This window comes from Castor canadensis, chromosome 10 (genome assembly GCF_047511655.1).
Source record: "Castor canadensis chromosome 10, mCasCan1.hap1v2, whole genome shotgun sequence".
Classification (NCBI taxonomy): domain Eukaryota; kingdom Metazoa; phylum Chordata; class Mammalia; order Rodentia; family Castoridae; genus Castor; species Castor canadensis.
The window spans coordinates 120,389,929-120,409,448 of NC_133395.1; the positions used below are offsets into that span (position 1 = coordinate 120,389,929).

The 19,520-nt window shown below is 37.3% G+C and overlaps 1 protein-coding gene across 4 annotated transcripts in view; it reads left to right on the top strand.

Annotated features, from left to right (window-relative positions):
• Positions 1 to 19,520, top strand: part of Ptprg (protein tyrosine phosphatase receptor type G) — a 658,629-nt gene that overhangs the window by 626,336 nt on the left and 12,773 nt on the right. For all 4 annotated transcript variants that reach the window (XM_074044097.1, XM_074044096.1, XM_074044099.1 and 1 more), the window contains 11 exons: positions 981 to 1,063; positions 1,242 to 1,376; positions 2,236 to 2,370; positions 4,119 to 4,291; positions 5,835 to 5,970; positions 6,543 to 6,689; positions 8,620 to 8,713; positions 9,553 to 9,629; positions 10,131 to 10,259; positions 14,138 to 14,284; positions 15,293 to 15,435. In XM_074044097.1, coding sequence (XP_073900198.1) covers positions 981 to 1,063; positions 1,242 to 1,376; positions 2,236 to 2,370; positions 4,119 to 4,291; positions 5,835 to 5,970; positions 6,543 to 6,689; positions 8,620 to 8,713; positions 9,553 to 9,629; positions 10,131 to 10,259; positions 14,138 to 14,284; positions 15,293 to 15,435 — 1,399 coding nt within the window. The remainder of the gene's footprint in view (positions 1 to 980; positions 1,064 to 1,241; positions 1,377 to 2,235; positions 2,371 to 4,118; positions 4,292 to 5,834; positions 5,971 to 6,542; positions 6,690 to 8,619; positions 8,714 to 9,552; positions 9,630 to 10,130; positions 10,260 to 14,137; positions 14,285 to 15,292; positions 15,436 to 19,520) is intronic.

Here is a 19,520-nt window from a genome sequence, read left to right on the forward strand (position 1 = left end):
TGTGTAGGAAAAAGAAAATTAAGATGTAACCCTCCTTTTATTTCTTTTGCTATTGTAAAGAACCAGGCTTATTCTGTTGGGCAACTAAGACATATGATGCCCCTGTCATTTTGTTCCAAAGGTAAAGATAACGAAATCTTAAAAAATGTGACTAGAGATTTCTGCAGTGAGATTCCTCTGAAAAGCAGCCTTGGTTCCTTCGGTTCAGTGATGTGGCAGAGAATCCATCTGAAGTTAGTAATGGAATCTTCTGAAAATATTTGTTCTGTACTTCATGTAACAGTCACCTTTTTAAATCTATACTAAAGGAATAAAGGCATGGGTAATCAAAGGCCTTTTTTCTTGGTTTCAAAATAGAGGATTTTAAAGGATTGCAAATTGCAATGTGCATAGTTTTTTATTAGCATATTATAGTTGTACGGGGATACATTGTGATATTTATATACGTGCTTACAATGTATCTTAATTAGATTCACCTCTTCCATCTTTCTCCTTTATCCCCTCTCCCTACCCTCTTAGAACAATTTCAACAGGTTTCATTGTTGTAATTTTTGCACATGAATACAAACTACTTCCACCATCTTCACCCTCTTTTACCCTTTCCTTATGCCTTCTCCCCTCCTACTGTTCTTTATTTTTTAAAAAAGAAATTTTTGTTAGTTTATGATAGTTATTCAGAGGGCTTCATTGTGACATTTCCATATATACATGTATTATACCTCAAATTGTTTCATCCTAGTTTTACAGGAACTAGTTAGGACCTTAGTTGCATTTCTTGGACACTCACGTCAGAGCATGAGTTAGAAGTGGCCCTGTTTTTTGCTATGGATTTGATTACTGTGTGTGTTTGTCCTTGCTCGTTTAAAAGGTTTCTCAGCACACTCTGGGAAATACTCAGGGAGTTTGTGTTTAGAACGCCATCAGTTTTTTTTTTTAATTCCACAATATTTTGTTTTTGCCTTTTTTCTTATCCTTTACAGATGATCACAGTAGGGTGAAGTTAAGACCTTTACCAGGAAAAGATTCTAAGCACAGTGACTACATTAATGCAAACTACGTTGATGTAAGTCAGACATGTTTTCTAACTTGTCTTTGACCACAGTAGCAATTGTTGCATGTATTAATAGTGCACAGAGCTTTCTCTATAAGCACAGTCCATTCATTGTAGAAGGTGCTTGAATTATTAACTGATCTTGTGTGATACTGCTTTCATTTTATTTTGTACTCGGTCATCTTTGAAGGGTTACAACAAAGCAAAAGCCTACATTGCCACACAGGGACCTTTGAAGTCTACGTTTGAAGATTTTTGGAGGATGATTTGGGAGCAAAACACTGGAATCATTGTCATGATTACCAACCTTGTGGAGAAAGGAAGAGTAAGTCCTTAGTTTACTACCTTAATAATGCTCTTTCATTCACAAAATATTTATTGAGTACGTGCTGTAGAGTGGAAACTTGACCAGATATAAAGTTACAGAAATGAGAAGTGTTCTCTTTGCTCTTAGTTTGCTAGCCAAAGCATTGCAATTGTGAACTGAATGTGCTGTTAGAGGTGTGTGTTAGGGGAATGCTACAAAAGGAATGAATTCATTCTTTAGGATGGAGTATTTTAAAAGAGGTAAGACTTGAGTTAAACTGAAAAGAAGAGTAGAAAGAGCAAGGAAGTCAAAAGATTCAGGGTAGAGTTAAGAAACTACTAATCGTATAGGTTAGGAGTAAACAAACACTGCTTACACACTTCAACCATCATTAAGAACTTTGTAAAGCATGATAATTAATGTTGTAAAACAAATTGGCTCACAAGTTTATAAGTGATGTCAGTTTGGGCTGCAATAAAGGCTAAGCCTCAGGTTCATTGGTCAAAGTCACCACTGCTTAATTTTGACCATGCAGCCTTTGGTGACCCAAGTTGTAACAGAGATTCCCAGTTAGAAAAGACCTTCCAAATGATATTTAAACTCCCTTTATAATATATCCTGCCCACAGTTTTTTCAAGTTAAATAGACAGGTTGTCTGCTTGGACCCTCTTTAAAATACATATTTACTGAAAATGATCATAACTACTACATCCGTTCTCAGATGACCTTGCCCAAGCTTACCCCAACCTGTTAATCTCTTTAGAGGTCACATCTGCTTTTGAGCAGCCCAGTGCATTTCTTTCTCAGTCAAATAAGTGGCAATCTTCCCTGTGTCTTAGCATTGTCATCTAATATTTGTAACTTTTTTTTTTTGCAGCGAAAGTGTGATCAGTATTGGCCAACAGAGAATAGTGAAGAGTACGGAACCATTATTGTCACACTGAAGAGCACAAAAGTACACGCCTGCTATACTGTTCGTCGTTTTGCAGTCCGAAATACAAAAGTGAAAAAGGTACAGGGAGCGTGGTGGCTACCAGACTGCCTCTTTTTTATGTTTGTATGAAAATTATTGTGCAACAAAGGCCAAATTTCATAACCAACTTGGGTTTGGGTTTTTTTTAAATATTTTTAAAACATTTTTTTCACAACTCTTTTGACTGACATCAGTGTATAGTGTAAAAGGTATTGGTAGAACAAAGAATAGAATTTAACTGGCCTCATAGAGTTCTTTCATCTTTTCACAAAAAGTCATTCTCTTAGGTTTTGCTAACACTCAACAAAGATGACAGCATGTGTTTATTGATTTAGCTATTTAATTCCAACTTTCTGACAGCTTTAAAGCATTGTTTCCCAAAGAGTATTCCAAGGAAAACTAGTCCTACAAGATGCTTATTTAAAAATCAGGCTCTGCTATCCAAGAAGAAAAGGAGGTGAATACTACATAATGTGATTCCCCTTTTAGAAATGCATAGTGAACACGACTGACCACATGTTGTAGTTAAAAAATATATAGCTTTGGTTTTCCTGTTTTCTGATGTCATTTAACCATAGAATCCTTTTCTGTAGAACTACTAATATAATATTCTAAGAATCACACAGTATGGAAATGCTGCTTTCAAGTTAACTCAGTTTTTCTTTTATCTTTCCCAATCCACTGTCACAAGAATCCTAGGTGATCATAGCAATATTTTCAACTCTAGAGAGATGCTCTGTAAGAAAATGTACTTACTTGTTTGTAATTGTTTGGAGCAATGGGACCTTTTTTTTTTGGCATCTTGGGAAATGTGATAAAATAAAATAGTAGCCTCTTTGACCCCACAAGGTGGCTCTAAACCCCAACAATCCTTTTTATGAATAGTTATTTCTAAAAACAGCTGAAGTACATGAAAATCAGTAGCACCACATCTGTGTTTTGTATTATAGAGCAGTTGGCTGGCTCAAGCTTACTAATAATTAGTATAAAATTACTAAGCCTGTGACTCATGGCAACCTCTTAGGTATTTAAACAGGCCCACTACCCTTCTTCTACAAACAAGTCAGAGAATGAAGTCAATTAGGAACTTTAGGTGTTCTGTATTCTGATCAGAGGAAAAAGCAGAAAAATGAGAGTTAACAAAAGCATTCTAAAACTCATCGTGGCCCTTGTAGCACCGGGCCATTCATCCTTCAAGGCTCATTATTGTGATTACTGACCCTACGTCATCAAAGAAAATATATTTAGAGATATTAAAAACTGGAGAAAACATATCACAACAAGTGATCTATTTGGAAAAAGTAGGTTATGAAAGTGGCAGATACATGAAACATGGCCTCTCATTCTAGACCTGGAGAATCCTTTCCCCCTTGGGATCCTCCCCTTGCTTTCTAGAGAGTGGACAGCAGCACCCAACACCCCCAGCTCTGGAAGGCCCAGGCCAGACAGTGGAGAAGGCATGGGAATCACAGCCCAGAGGCAGACAAAATCAAAGCACAAAGTTGGACAGCAAGTCAGAACATGGATGTCTTGTAGGAAAATTACAATGTGCTTTGGTAGTTCTAAGTTCAGATACCTGATGGTATATGTTCACTCTTGGTATAATCTTCTAAGAGATGGAGATGGTTCACATCTAGCTAGATAATGTCTCCATTTAGTGACAAGAAAGTTGACCACAAAAGGGAAGTAACAGTAGTGGGGGAAGCCATGTTTGCTGACATGCTTACAGTATTCTTCCCCAAAATGTTCACCCTCAGATTAAAGCCACCTTTTTGTCTTTCCCGTAGGGTCAGAAGGGAAATCCCAAGGGTCGTCAGAATGAAAGGATTGTGATCCAGTATCACTACACACAGTGGCCTGACATGGGGGTTCCAGAGTATGCCCTTCCAGTCCTGACCTTCGTGAGGAGATCCTCAGCAGCCCGGACCCCAGACATGGGCCCTGTGTTGGTGCACTGCAGGTACACTGGTGTCTTCTCTTTCTTCTGCTGGCCTTCAGCATGGGAAATGGGCAAAGCAGGAGCTTTGGGCCTTGTGAACATGGACTTCAGGAACTCTGCCACGGTCTTGTTTAATTTAGAGGCCAAATCCTTCTCTGAAGGCTGAGATGAATAAAGCTGGACCGTCTTTGGAAGTAACGATATTTCCATAACATTAAGAAATTTCTGTAATTTTGAAAAATTCTGCTCAATTAGTTGAATGTCTAGTTTTTATAAGATTCCCTATTGTTCATAGGGAAATTATAGGCCAATCCTAGTAAATAAAAAATCTGAACTTAAAGACTTTTCCACACCAGTGATTTTGAATTTTTGTAACAGAATTTTTGAAGAGTTCCTCTAAATAATAATTTGGTGTATATGAAAGAATCCTTTTCAAAATTTCTAGTTCATACATGTTGCATAAAATACCTTTAAAAAGCACTGGGAAAGCCTAATGGAAATCCTATTTTTCTCTCAGCTAACTTTAGATCATTGATTTGAAATGCTGTTACTGTGTTTCATTTGCTATTGCATTCATGCTCCCCCCACACCCAGCTTTAGTATTCAAATGATTACTTATTTTATGATTAATATTACATAGCTACATGGAATTTTCTAAGCATTTCTTTTGGGCTCTTACAATATGCTTTCATAAAACAAGTCCTTTGCAGAAGTTGCAACACATCCTTTGCTTAAAATCCCATGAAAATGCTACTTTTTTGATACTCATTTAAGAATCACTAACATGAAGATAAGTCTATCAAACAGCCTAGACAGGGAACCGTCTGTCCAAAACAAGCTTGTTACTCAGTACAACAGAAATCAGATCTTCATGGGTATCTTTTCAAACAACAAATTAAAAATACCAATATAAGAAGCCCTATTCTTCTGGATGCACCATTCTCATTCTATTCCTAAATTATTAAAGAACAATATCCCTTTAAGTGGAAACTTATAATACTAACAACATCCATCTGTTTCTTAACTGCTGCAACAGAAGCATGCAGTTGTATGGAAGGGGGGTTGTTAAAAGGGTGAGTACTCACAGAAGCACTGAGAGTTGGAGAACCTACCTACCAGTGCCTCAGCAGGTGGGTTCTGGTGCAGCCATGGCTGCTGCTGTGAGATACCACCTGGTCCCTTGCATCACTTAGCTTCACGCCTTTGCGTGAGCTACAGGAGAGGCTCAGGAAGCAAGCACTCACTGTGTGTCTTGCAGCTCCTATGGTAAAAAGGCAATCTGTGCTCCTTATCAAGATTTCGTAAGGTGAGGGCTGGGAACATGGCTCAAATGGTAGAGAGCCTGCCTTGCAAATGCTGGCTCAAACTCGAGTACCACAAAAACAAACTTAACAAGAAGATTCGTAAGGTGGAAAATGCCATAATGAAGTCTTTGAGCGCTGCCTGCATAAGTGTTCCATGTCATTTATGTTGTTTTATAGAGCTCAGTTCATTTGATAAATACATTGTCATTTTTTCCACCCATGGTTACAAAATATTAGCTTAATATCTTCATTTCTTACAGCGCTGGTGTGGGCAGGACAGGCACCTACATTGTAATAGACAGCATGCTGCAACAGATAAAAGACAAAAGCACAGTTAATGTCCTGGGATTCCTGAAGCATATCAGGACACAGCGTAACTACCTCGTCCAGACTGAGGTAAGGAGCGGCTGCCAGCATCCTCACAAAATTCCAGCACACTCGGTAGCTGAAAATAGAATGACATTGAGGAGGCAGATTTGTTCTCTTGGGTCTTGAACGAGTTAGTAGTTTGTATTAGACGATATCCTGCCCACACTACTAATCTTTGGATCATAGTTTTCTGTTTCTGGGTGAGTCTTAATGTGTGGATTGCTCAGTCAGTACACAAATACTTAGGATCAGATACAGTTGTATCAAGAACTGTGTTAGAGGCTGAGGGGAGTTAAATATGCTGTCTGCCCTGATAAACACACAGGAAAGGATAGTTTTTATAAACACACGTTTGTCAACTGCTTGCTGTACCGGACAAACTCTTCCAGTGTGCAATACAGACCTAAACTTAATGGTCTCCCCTGAAATAAACTATGATGGATAAGCAAGTGAGTATTGGAGCAACTCACCTAGGTGCAAATGTTTGAAGGAATTCAATGTAGGTCCCTGTTCAAGGCAGAGTTAATGTAAAGTCAGCTTCATGAATGGGTGACTACCCTTAGTGGTTCTCAGTGATCATCACCTATTGTACCTTTTAGGAGCAGTACATTTTCATCCATGATGCCTTGTTGGAAGCCATTCTTGGAAAGGAGACTGAAGTATCTTCACATCAGCTGCATAGCTATGTTAACAGCATCCTCATACCGGGAGTAGGGGGAAAGACACGACTGGAAAAACAATTCAAGGTAGAACTTTCAATAATTTCTTTGATCTAAAGCAAGGAAGAGAAAAATGCCTTGAGTTTGGGGTCAGGCCGTCTCTGCATCAGTGTTTAGAGCGAAATGGATCACTTTTTGTGTCCTTAAAGGTAATGCAAAGAAAGTTTTGATCCATGTTTGTATTCAAGTAGAAGCAGTACAGTGCTTTATTTTCTTCTGAATAATTTATGACTTTATCTGAACATAAACATTATCCTCTGACAACAATGAAATAAGACTTTAAGTCAATTACTCTGGTCAAAAAAAAAATCCTCTATGAAGACTACTTATTCTAACCACTTGGAAAGGCTAAGACATGAGGTTAAAGAAGGGCTAAATAGCAAGACCTGTCTTTAAAAAAAAAAGAGAAGAATGGTTATTTGTAGACAAGTTGTCCTCAAAATATGCCTGTTTGAAAAATGGTTCCACAAGACATTTTGGAAACTAAAAAGTTACTAAACTAAATAATAGTAGAGCAAAGTTAAGTTTTCCTAAATTGGAAGTTCTTTTTCTTTGATAGAGGTGTGAAGTTTAAAGGCAGGTAAGGTTTATATGGAATTGACTGAAGAAGGAAAGGTGAAAAAGACAGACTATTAAATTAAGATCAGAAAAGCTTGAAGAATTAATTATAACTTTCAAACACTACTTATGTTTGCGGTTACTACGTGCTTTCCTATTTATTAGTCTCTTGTTTTTCAATTCTCATTTTCTGCACATTGTTCTATATGTAAGCAGTTTCTCATTTTGTGTCGAGATGGAAATGATGAGATGATCTGTGTGACTTTATTTTTCATGGTAAAATTTTCCATAAACTGAAACCTTCATCTGTATCTTGCCAACCAAATTATACCAAGTGATAGGAAATGAAAACCAATTAAGTTCACTGAGTTCAGTCATAAGAATAATTTTAGCTTTCTAGCTCTCTTCCTAACATCCTAACTACTATAAAAACCATTTGAGGTAATTAATAGTGAGCACACAATATATCATTTTAAATATTTAAGACAAGTTCTTACTAATATATGAAAAATTCTGCCTTTCTTGTAACACAGATTCACATAAAGGTTTCAGAGTCTATGGAAGAATAGACTCTGAAGAATACTATGAAGAATAAAACTGCAACAGTTCATTTCATTCTTTCCATCTTGACACAGGTTGAGAAATTACTTACATGTAGAATTTAAAAAGACTAACGAGAGCTTCCCTATCTTAAAAATTCAAATTTCCTGAATCCAAAGCTTTGTCAGTGCCAACCTGAGGCCACAGTGGAAAATTTCTTCCAGGCTATGTGAATATAAAACATAAATAAATTTTGTGTTTAGGCTTGATTCCCATCCCAAAAATATCCCATTATATATATGCAAATCTTCCAAATTACCTCTAGGGCCTAGGACAGTAGTAATAAAGCATGAGGAGATGGAGATTGTTCCCATACATTTCATTCAGATTGACCCATATACACAACCCATATACACACAAGAAACAGAATTGACAAAATGGTTCAACCAAGCTACAGAAACAGGAAGAACAACCAAACCACTGGGCTAGTTCTGACTTTTGAAAAATGTCATTTCAACAGAAATGTAGTAAGTTGTTCTTGATCTTCGAGCAACATAACTAGCTCTTGATGCCATTGCACAGTCTTCAGGTGTAGACTCACTCAAGTCTTCACAACATCAGTATTATGTTAACAAAGAAAAATCTTCACAGTATTCCAGAAGCCTACAGTCTGACAGTAGAAATAAGACAAGGACACAACCAAGACAAGTTCCACTAGGGAGACAGCAGGGTGAGTGTTCTTTGGGGCACAAAAAATGTCTTTGTTCATGAGTAATCTGATTATTGGTATTCCAGATTGTCAAGCAGGTACTGCAAATTATACCCTTGAAAGAAGACTAAAATGTTGCTTTTGTTTCAGCTGGTCACACAGTGTAATGCAAAATATGTGGAGTGCTTTAGTGCTCAGAAAGAGTGTAACAAAGAAAAGAACAGAAACTCTTCAGTCGTGCCATGTAAGATCTTAAAACCAGTTTGATTTGGTTCCTGTGTTCATATTGTTTAAGTATGTAGAGACAACAACTACCCAAGGGAAGACATCATGTCCTGTTCAACTGAGGGAGTTTGAGGCAAATTGGGGTGGTAGGACTTTGCCTTCCAACAAGTCACACTATGATAAGAAATAAGGTTCTAGTTCACCTCAAAATACAAGAATTAGGTTACCTCTTTTATATCGTAATTAAAAATAATAAAGCTATTATCACTATGCATTAACACTCCTTTAAAATGTAGAGTCTGAGATTAAACTGCAACTGAAACTCCATCATTAAATTATTTCTGGCTATTGAGATCCAGGCAGCTGTTGACTGAGGGCTGATTCTTATATAAATAACTCGGGACACTGCACAGGATTCATCATAGGTATAGGTGACCGTTGGAGGGATTTGTCTCACTAAAAGAGGCCACTGTTTTATAAGCCCTTTATTGGGAGAAAGACATTTACAGGGTTGGTAAAAGAATAAAATATAATATATTATTGTAACTGTAGTACTGTACACTAGGGTTAAAAGTTATCTGAAACACTCTGGCATGTCTGTACAGAAGATTCGCTTAGTGGTCTGCTGTGAAAACCTCTCCTACAGCAGGAATTTCACTCCTACAGTATTTGTCCTGGGTATATGAGGACAATTTAATTTTATGTTCTGCCTTAGCTAATAGCACTTCCGCTTGTTTAAACGTATAGGTTAATCTTAGAAGGTTCAGGGGACAGATTATTCCCATGTAAATCTCTGGAGGAGCTGTTGGTTCCTGTGGGTATTAAGGCAAATGTGGTATTGTTTTTTCCATATGATAGCTGAGCGTGCTCGAGTGGGTCTTGCACCATTGCCCGGAATGAAAGGAACGGATTACATTAATGCTTCTTACATCATGGTGAGAGTCAACAGTTAATCATAAATTAAGTCAATTAAACAGAATGGTGTTAAAGAGCAGATACCACCTATGTGACTGATTTCATTTTTTAAATAATTTCTCAATGTGTAATACCAAAAGTTTAGAGATTTCTGTATGTTGAAACTTTTTACAAAACATACCTAAACAGTGGGTGTATAAAAATGCCTACATTAAGCAAAATGCTTCTTAAGGAATTAATTTTATTGTTAATATCACCCATCTAGCCTCTGAATAAATGTTGAAATTACTGTTAAGTAAAAACAGCAGGGGTAACTTCAAGTGAATTGCATGTGGAGAGGAAATTGTGGGCACATTGTTAACAGAAGTATGTCTAAAAATTAGCCAAATGTTCTGAATGCTTTTCTCCATTATTTTGGTGCGGTCAAAACAATGTTGTCTTGTTTCATGAATTTATTTTACTACCACAAAGTTAGAACAAAATGCTTATAATCACCAATCTTTCCCTCTTCCCAACTGAAGGGCTATTACAGGAGCAATGAGTTTATCATAACTCAGCATCCTCTGCCACATACTACGAAAGATTTCTGGCGGATGATTTGGGATCATAATGCACAGATCATTGTCATGCTGCCAGACAACCAGAGCTTGGTAAGTGAAGCACATCTGCTATATATTAACGAGCCCATGAGGCTACACACATAAATTACGCTGCTACCTTGCCACAGGGCTGTTGTGTCTGTATATGGTAGGGAGGGAATTTAAGCCTGTACAGATTCACTTCGTAGAATCACAGTATAGTCTATCACTTCCATTATTTGATTCTCTGATGCTGTTAATATTGCCTGTCAGTTGTAGCATACGTGAGAGTGTGGTCAACCGTTTTGAAAAAGATCCTTTTAGTAACTGCATTCATGTGATGTTATACTGACTTCTTACCCACTGTTTGTCACTTTTCAAAAATAGTTTCATGTTTATAGACTATGCGATTGTTTACTTTCCATGTGTTAACTTATTTAGTCCTCAGAACAATTTTATGACATAGGTACAATCAGTATCTCATTTAATAGCTGATAAAACTGAGGGAACTAACTTGTAGAAGACCATGTGTCAATAATTGGAGGCAGGACTTGAACCTGAGCCATCTGTCTCCAAATTTCATGCTTTTAATCACCTTACTGTATGTCCTGCCATGCATCATAGGAATGTTTCTTAGCAAAGAAGGATACCGTATCAGAAATACTAATAGTGTATCATTTTTTTTCCCATGCCACAGGCTATTTTGTTCCAACCTACAAGTCCCCTTAAAGGCTTTGGTTAAGCCACTACTTCTTTCCCTTCCCATATTCTGTTAAATAAAATCTCTTAACTATTTAGGAGACTGGTGAGCAAATTTAGACCTCCTACATAAAGAAGGTTTAGAATTAGCTGGGTTTTGAAAAGTTACTATGTGGACACGTTGAGCCAACAAGATAAAAACAAAAACCAATGAGGCTCTGCCTCTGTGAGTGTCGGATTAATGAGTAAAATCAAGAAAGAACAGCATGTGATTGAACCCCTAGTCTGGATGACATACATTTGACTGTGTGCCCAGTCGGTAAGAACTTCTTCACTTTGTCGCTTTTTGCTCCAGCTTCAGAATACCAGGGCTGCTTCTGTATGATGGAATGGCAGCAAAGTTGAGAATCTTAAGCTAAAAGCTGGAGTGTAAATTTTCAAATTAGCTGGCAACAGGAGTCCATTCTGTTTGGCATGTGGAAGTGGAAGGCATTTTGGATTGTTGAAAGTATTCGTTTGTTGAGTGAGTCAGTATTTGGTTATTGACAGTTAACAGAGGACAGTCACCATAAAGCATCTACCCATAGGCTTATTTGTGTGGAAAGGCTACTGGACAACTGGACCCAGAATATGGATACATATTCTACAGAGAGGGAGGATACATGGAACACAGTGTATCTCAGTCTACCTAAGGCCAGGCTACAATCAAATGTCTGATCTCTTAGAATCCAGTTTCATCCTTGCATAGTTTTTTCTAAAACTGGTTTCTGGATTGTTCTTACTGTACTCATTATCACTGTAACTGTGCAAAAGTATAATCCTGTAAGTGGCCTGAAAGTCAGTGGTCCCTAACTTAAAAAACACTTACCAGTGCTCAGACACCTTTCATCTATAAATATATTTGTCAGCGGAGTAACCATGAGACCAGAATGCCTGCTGAATTAAGAAGATGCACTTTAGTTTTTTAGCCTTTCAAGAGGAATAATAATTCCCTAGTTCAATTTCTGTATTCAAAAGGCTTTTCCTGCCTTTTCTTTCACCATAATTAAAATCTCTTTGGTATCCTTCAGTTAGATAATTTACTACTCATATTATCATCTTTTTGAGACACACTATTCTCACTTTTCAAATATGGAAATTCAGGCTCAGAAAGATTAATTTATCCAGGATCACATCTAATAATCCTATGCTTAATCTGCATAGTTAGGTTTCAAGCCCATATCCATCATTATATGTTGAATATGTGTTTATAGGGTCATATCTCCATTTTCTTGAACAAAACATAATAAAACCCCTAACAGTTACAGACTTCTTTTGTATAGACTCAACCCAATTGCTAATCTGTTTCCCCTTATGCTGAGCTTTAAAAATAAAGATGTACTTGGCAATAAGCTGTATTGAAACTTGAAAGGGAGATAAGTCTTATTGGACTGCTGGCTCATTTCTGATGCAACAATATAAGATTAAACAAAACCTTCTTTGTTTTGAACATTATTCACAATTACTTCTGACTTCAACGATAGTAACTAGGCACTTTGAGGAAAAGGCCCATACAAATCGACATGCTACAAGCAAACTAGTTTGTCATTTGAGCTAATTAGAAAAGGAGGGAGGGGTGTGCATCACCATAATCAGATTTCTCACCAAGTCTCCAACCTAAGCAACAGTTTCTTAGGCTTCCATAGTTTTCAGGGATAAAATTCAGATACCAAGCTGGAGTATCTATTTTTAATCTTAAAGTGAATGAACATGTAAAGCTTGCCTGATTCAAAGCTGAAAGACTTTCTGTTTTATCTTCTCTTGAAATCTAACATTGGCAGCCTAACTTTTCTTTTAAAGAGTACCTTGTACTTACAGCCAGCATGTTTATTTATGCACAACTCCTTTGTAAAAAGTTCTATCCTTTACCATTTATACACAGCGTGATTGTAGACAATTTATGGACATCCATGAGCATGTTCTCATCTGTAAAGACAGATGATAAAAAATCTCTTATCTAGGGGCTAACTCCCAAAACTTAAAAAGAACTTACACAACTCAATAGTAGAAAAATGAATAATGTAAAATTTAAAACATGGGCGAAAGACCTAAATACACATGTCTTTAAGGAAGACAAAGTAACCAGTAGGTATATAAGAAAAGGTGCTCAATGTCATTAATCATAAGATACACAAATTAAAACCACTACACCATACCACCTCACACCCATTGAAGGATAACAAATGTTGGTGAGAAGAAAGGGAATTCTTTTACACTGTTGATAGGACTGCAGACTGGCATACCCATTATGGAATACAGTATGGAAGTTGCTAATGAAAGTCAAAGGAGAACTACCATATATTCTAGCAATGCCTTCTCTGGGCATATACCCAAAGGAAATGAAATGACCACCTTACAAAGTCAGACACAGAAAAAAAATACTGCATTTTGTCACCAATAACAAAAACAATTCAAACAGAACAAAACAGTAGTTATAGAGGTCAGGGAGGAATTGGAGATGTAGGTCAAAGGATATGAAGCAGCAGATATTTAGGATGACCAAGTCTGAAGCTCGTGTACAATGTGAAGACTCCCGGAAATGAAATTGTACTACATTTGGAATTGATGCTAAATGAGATATTAGTTGCTCTTGCCATAAAAAGTTTAAACTATGTAAAATGATAGATATATTAATTTCCTTAACTAGAATAATCTTTCTACTATCTACATATCCTATAACACCATGATGTACACTTCAGATATACACAATAATTTCTTTCAAAAACTCCCTTTATCTTACTGATACAAAAATTAACATAGATAATGTTAATGAAACCCCTTTGCAAGATGTTACTCAACTGTAGAACTGTTACCAACATAACCCATAGGAAATAACAATTAGCATGTCTTGGTTGCTTAAGCAACTGTGAAATAATAAAATTAATTGACCTAGATCCAATCCATTCTTACTGTGCCAATTATGATTCAGTGCGCTTGTCAACTGGGGGTAATGCATCCCCTATGGAGAGAGTGAATGGGTTGTTACAGTGACAGGTGAGAGTACTAGGAGATGGTTATTATCAGAACATATTTTATGATAGACTGCACTAACCACTGAACTCAGCAGGACTACATGGGGATATAATTCCATGAACTCAACTAAAAAGATGACTTTGAGAAGTGTGGGAAAAGGCAAGAAGTCATTTTGCAAGAAAATTCACAAACAAATGTTCTGGCAGCACTACACAATAATTTTTTCTTGGTTCCCAAAGGCAGAAGATGAGTTTGTGTACTGGCCAAGTCGAGAAGAATCCATGAACTGTGAGGCCTTTACTGTCACCCTTATCAGCAAAGACAGACTGTGCCTCTCTAATGAAGAACAAATTATCATCCATGACTTTATCCTTGAAGCTACACAGGTAACTTAACTTAAACCTAAGCTCCTCCGGAATAGCCAGACCTGAGCCCTGGCTCGTCCTTTTAAGGAATAATGAAGTAATTTACCACCCTTGAGACAGGCCCAGGTGTTTGAGTAAGACTTAAAATTAAGTATGTACATTTCCCTTTTTTCTTCCTTCAAATATTTGCTTTTTCCAGCTGGCTAGATGAAATGTAACAGTTTCTCTGGTTGGCCTGCATACAAATAGGCCTGTTGACCTAATTATAAAAACAATATACTAGAGCTCAGGTACTTTCTTTGCCATCAGAAGTATAAGTCTTGCAATGTGTTGCAAGGATGATAATATAAGGGCTTTTTAAGTGCACAATATTTTATTTTTTTTATTCTTATTGTTTTATTATTCATATGTGCATACAATGCTTGGGTCATTTCTCCCCCCTGCCCCCACCCCCTCCCTTACCACCCGCCCCGCCCCCTCCTTCTGCCCCCCACCCCCTCAATACCTGGCAGAAACTATTTTGCCCTTATCTCTAATTTTGTTGAAGAGAGAATATAAGCAATAATAGGAAGGAACAAGGGTTTTTGCTAGTTGAGATAAGGATAGCTAATACAGGGAGTTAACTCGCATTAATTTCCTGAGTGCACAATATTTTAGTGTGTAAAAGAAAGGATAAGAGGGGTCCCTCTTATACATTAGTAATTTATATCCTATCCTATCTTCTAATTTGTAATATTAAAGAAAAAAACAGGAAGGGGGCCTAGGTCATCATTTAAAGTCTCCTATACTTTATTATTACTTGAATTTGGGACCTGAACAGAATCGAATTCTACTGTTTTCACCAGCATGATCTGCTCATCTTTTCATGGCAGACCTCTTTAGTATTTTTAGTCTCACCAGTTGCAGTTTGGCTAACCTGACATTGCTTATAATTCTGTAACGTATGCTTTCTAGGAAGCAAATTCTAGTCACTTGATTGTAGACCTATGAAGTGAGGACAGGCTGTGACTTATGTTGTATTGGTTACAGGATGACTATGTCCTAGAAGTTCGGCACTTTCAGTGCCCCAAATGGCCTAATCCAGATTCCCCCATAAGCAGTACATTTGAACTGATCAACGTCATCAAGGAAGAGGCCTTAACACGGGATGGCCCCACCATTGTTCATGATGAGTATGTATCTGTTTCTTCATTTTAATTTATTTATTAAATGCAAAAGAAGTTGTAAGGGAAGACAGAATTTTCAAACTACCCTCTGTATCAGCTTTGACAGCTCCTTGTTATTTCTGTTGTGTACATGGGCATAGCGTGTTTCTGGTTACATTTTAATAGAGTCAAAGTTAGCCAAGACTTCAGGTTCTCCTGAACTGTGTATTCTAGGAAGGGGAAGGTAATATACCTTAGCTACAGAAGTAGTCATATATGTTTTTGAAGTCTTTATGTTTTAATACCAAATATTTTTTATTAATAATCTGATTAGCTTTTTATAGAAATTTTAAAATCCTTGCTCCGAATTTCAATAAAAACTTTTTAGGGATGGAACTTTGTAAAAGTATGGGTTGTTGATGATTAGAGATATAATACTTATGATATTGTTTACAGGACTGCCTGTAATTTAATGGCAAAGAATACAGATGTTACAGTTAACAAAATTACTTGTGCCTAGTCTCCATATGAGAATGATATTCAGATCTAGCCCCTTTCCACTTTAATAAGGAAAACATCATCAATATATAAGACAGTATGTGGATATTTGGAGTTAGACTTCATGTCTAGACTCAACCTGTAAGTCAGTGTAAAACCCTGGACCATCTAGAATCACAATAACCTTTAGCCAGTACAGAACCAGTTGACGTCCTCAGTTCTGGTTTAGTTCCAAGGTAGCTCCCAGGTCAGCAAATTCTCAGTGTATTCATGGTGGTCATTGGATTACCAATTACTCTAGTAGTGTAAGACATTAATAATTTGGAAAGCCATGCTTCAGTCTTTTGTTTTCCTTGAGGTAATGCAGCAACCTGATGTACACAAGACTTTCACCCCACGTCAGAACCTTCACTTCAAGTAATAGTGACCGTAGGCTTGTATTTTAACTTTCTCAGCCATTTTATGCTCTTTCCTAGGAAATAGGAATATTTCAAGACATTGGCCTATGAGTAAGATTAAAAATGAGAAAGCATAGTTGAAGCTTAAGATCAATTCTTAGACTGTGACAATTGACAAGAAGGTTTAAAGTAGGCAGTTGTTACCAGTCTATGAAACTTTCTGGCATACTAGGACATAAAGTTAGGGCTGCTTCTAGCTTGTTCCTTACTAATCTGAATCAGCCTTTCAAATGCCTTCTGGGTTTACCAGCTCTCATCAACCCAGGACAAGTTCTAATGTTGCTGCCCAGCACTATGACTGATTTTGCTTGTTATGGTAGTACCTCGCAGAATTGTGTCCTAATGTCAGTACTGAAGTTCATCTTTATATTTCATGATAGGGAGAAAGGATAAGAACCTCAGTTAAACACTGGACAGAGTATTTGATCCACTTATCTGTGTTCAATTCTGGGTTCTCTTAGTGATTTTTAATGTATGTCATTTCCAAAATTAACCAAATTACTTTTTTGACTGTACTGGGGGTGTTGAACTCAGGGTCTTATGTGTGCTAGGCACGTGCTGTTCTACTTGAGCCACTTGCTTTCATTATTGTTAAGAGAGGGTCTACCAAACTTTTTTGCCTGTGCTGGCCTTGAATTATAATCCTACCTGAGTAACTAGGATTCTAGCCACCATGCTAGAATTCAAAATATATTTCTTTATCCACAATCTGGGGGATACATTGATTTTCCACATTAGTCAAGAGAAAATGTAGATGTTTTAGAGTTACTAGCTCCAGTGCAATACCTAAACACTGGTTAACTTCTCAGTTTTGCCTACTGTTGGTATCCGTAGACATCCTTTCATGGTGGCCTCAGATAACTCCAATTCCCTATCTGCTACTATACTCATCATCGTCCCTGATTGCCCCCTCGGTTTAGTTGCACAAGCCAGAATCTCAGCAGTCCTTTTTCAGTCCCCCTCACCTCCACATCTAACTGGCTACCAGGTCTTGCTGTTACCCATTCTTTCAATACACTTTTCAAAGTTTTTGACAATTTGGCTTCGGTTTTTATTTTTCCAGCTATTTTCCCACTCCTCCATTCAAATACTTCCTTGCCCCTGCATGTCCTTTCAACACAGCTCAAAAGTCTCTCTTTGAGACTATGTCTAACTTATTCCAGAGACAGTAATCAAAACCATTAGCAAACATTACATACCAGTGCACACCAGACAGATATCTGCTTATCATACCACTCTATAACTATTTGTGTACACGACTGTCACTCTCCCATTGCTGAGGCCAGCAAAGGTAACATTCATCCCAGTCTCTATAAGGTAAAGTGCAATGCCTGGGGCAGAGTGGGTGCTGGCTTAACTATTTGCATGAATGGATATCGTGTTTTAAATTATGACTAACAAAGTACTAAGGATATGTACCCCTATGTAAATTGTCCCCTAGAAGCATGGCTTTTTGTCATTTATTGTTCAAAGTCATTTTTCCTGTGTAAATTCTTCGGTAAAACGTAAACCAATTGTAGTGTCTTTTTTAAGCTCTGTGTTTAAAGAGAAGGCTTGCATACATCTGGTGTAAGTCAGAGTTGACTTTGTAAGTGTGCAAGCTTTATATCTTCATAGACATAACACATCCTTCAGATTCCAAGCTATGTACCAGGTGGGTGACATTTTGTAGATCAATGTCTAAGGATAAAGGTTCTGTTTAGGGACAGGTACATCTTAAAGGCAAACTGCTGGAGTTTAGCATCCTGTATTTGCCTGCTCAAGAGTATTCTGTTCAGAGGATGATCTCTAAAATTTTGGCAATCCCTACACAAGAAATCTACAACGTAGACATGGTTCTTACACCACCCTAAGAGACAGCCATGGATTATGCTTTTGCCCAAATACACAAAACCTCAGCGATTATTTTAATTTGGTCTTGAGATCACAGATATTCTATAAGAAGTGCAAAAATTTATATACTGCTTTCTTATACCTATTGCTGAAAAGACAACCACCAATCATAACTAAGAAGATAAATTTATGATCCCCACTTCACATTTAAGGAAACAGGCACATGTGAAGGAACCTGCCGAGGACCTGTGGAGACTTACAGTCGGTATGAGAGACAGAACCAGCTACATAATTTATGGGATGTAGTATAAAATGAAACTGCAGGACCCTTCTGAGCAAGCCGGGTCATTGAGGCACAGAGTCCTATGCTGTTGCAGCAGAGGCCAGTGCAGAAGCTCATAGTCAAAGCACATTGTAAAATCCTGCTGTTTAACACTGCCCCTGCTGGGTTTCACAGTAAGCATTCCTGCACTTCTCTCCCTCATTTTTTCAGACTGTGCTTTCATTTTTTTTCTACTTGATACTCATTCGCTTTCCAGCCTTTAATTTTTAAAAGTCCTGTGGAAGGCTGTTGTGTTGCTACTCTTCTTAAGGAATGATACAGATACAAGCGTGAATTCCTCATTTTCCTCCCTGCCCTACTGATTTCCTTCACAGTGACAGGGTTATAACTCTGGACTCTGTCTTAGTTAAAAACAGTCTTAAAAGTAAAGCTACAATGAGTGTTAGGAATTACTTGAAGTAGTAAAACTTGATTAGATTGATATAGACATTATGTACAGTAACCAGATAGGGAACCTCAGTGGGTTTTAAAATGAGTATAAACAGCACCTTCTAAAAATTACAGTATATCAAGTTTTTTTTTTTAAGTTTAAATAATTTCTTTGAAGCATAGGCAGGGAAAGATGAAAATACTATGGCTTTTCTCCTAATAGCACTAAATCAGCGTTACTTTTAATAGGGCCCTTAAATGAACTGCCAAATAAATTTCCTAGTCCAATAGATTGATAGAATGCTCATTTTATCAACAAAATTAGAGATAAGGGCAGAACAGGTTCTGCCTGGAAGTGAGGGGGTGAGGGGGGAGAGTGTGAGGGAGGGGGGCAGAGGGGAGAAATGACCCAGTGTAAGCACGTGTGAATAAATGAATAATTAAAAAAATTTTTTTAAAGAAAAAGAATGCTCATTTTCGCTAGTTTCTACATTACTTATATCACTATTGCACCAAGTTCCTCTAGTTTTAAGTGCAAATCCATGAAACTCCACGAACATCCTTTAATCCTACTTAAGCCCTAAACTTCTGACAGAGAGTACCCTTTATTT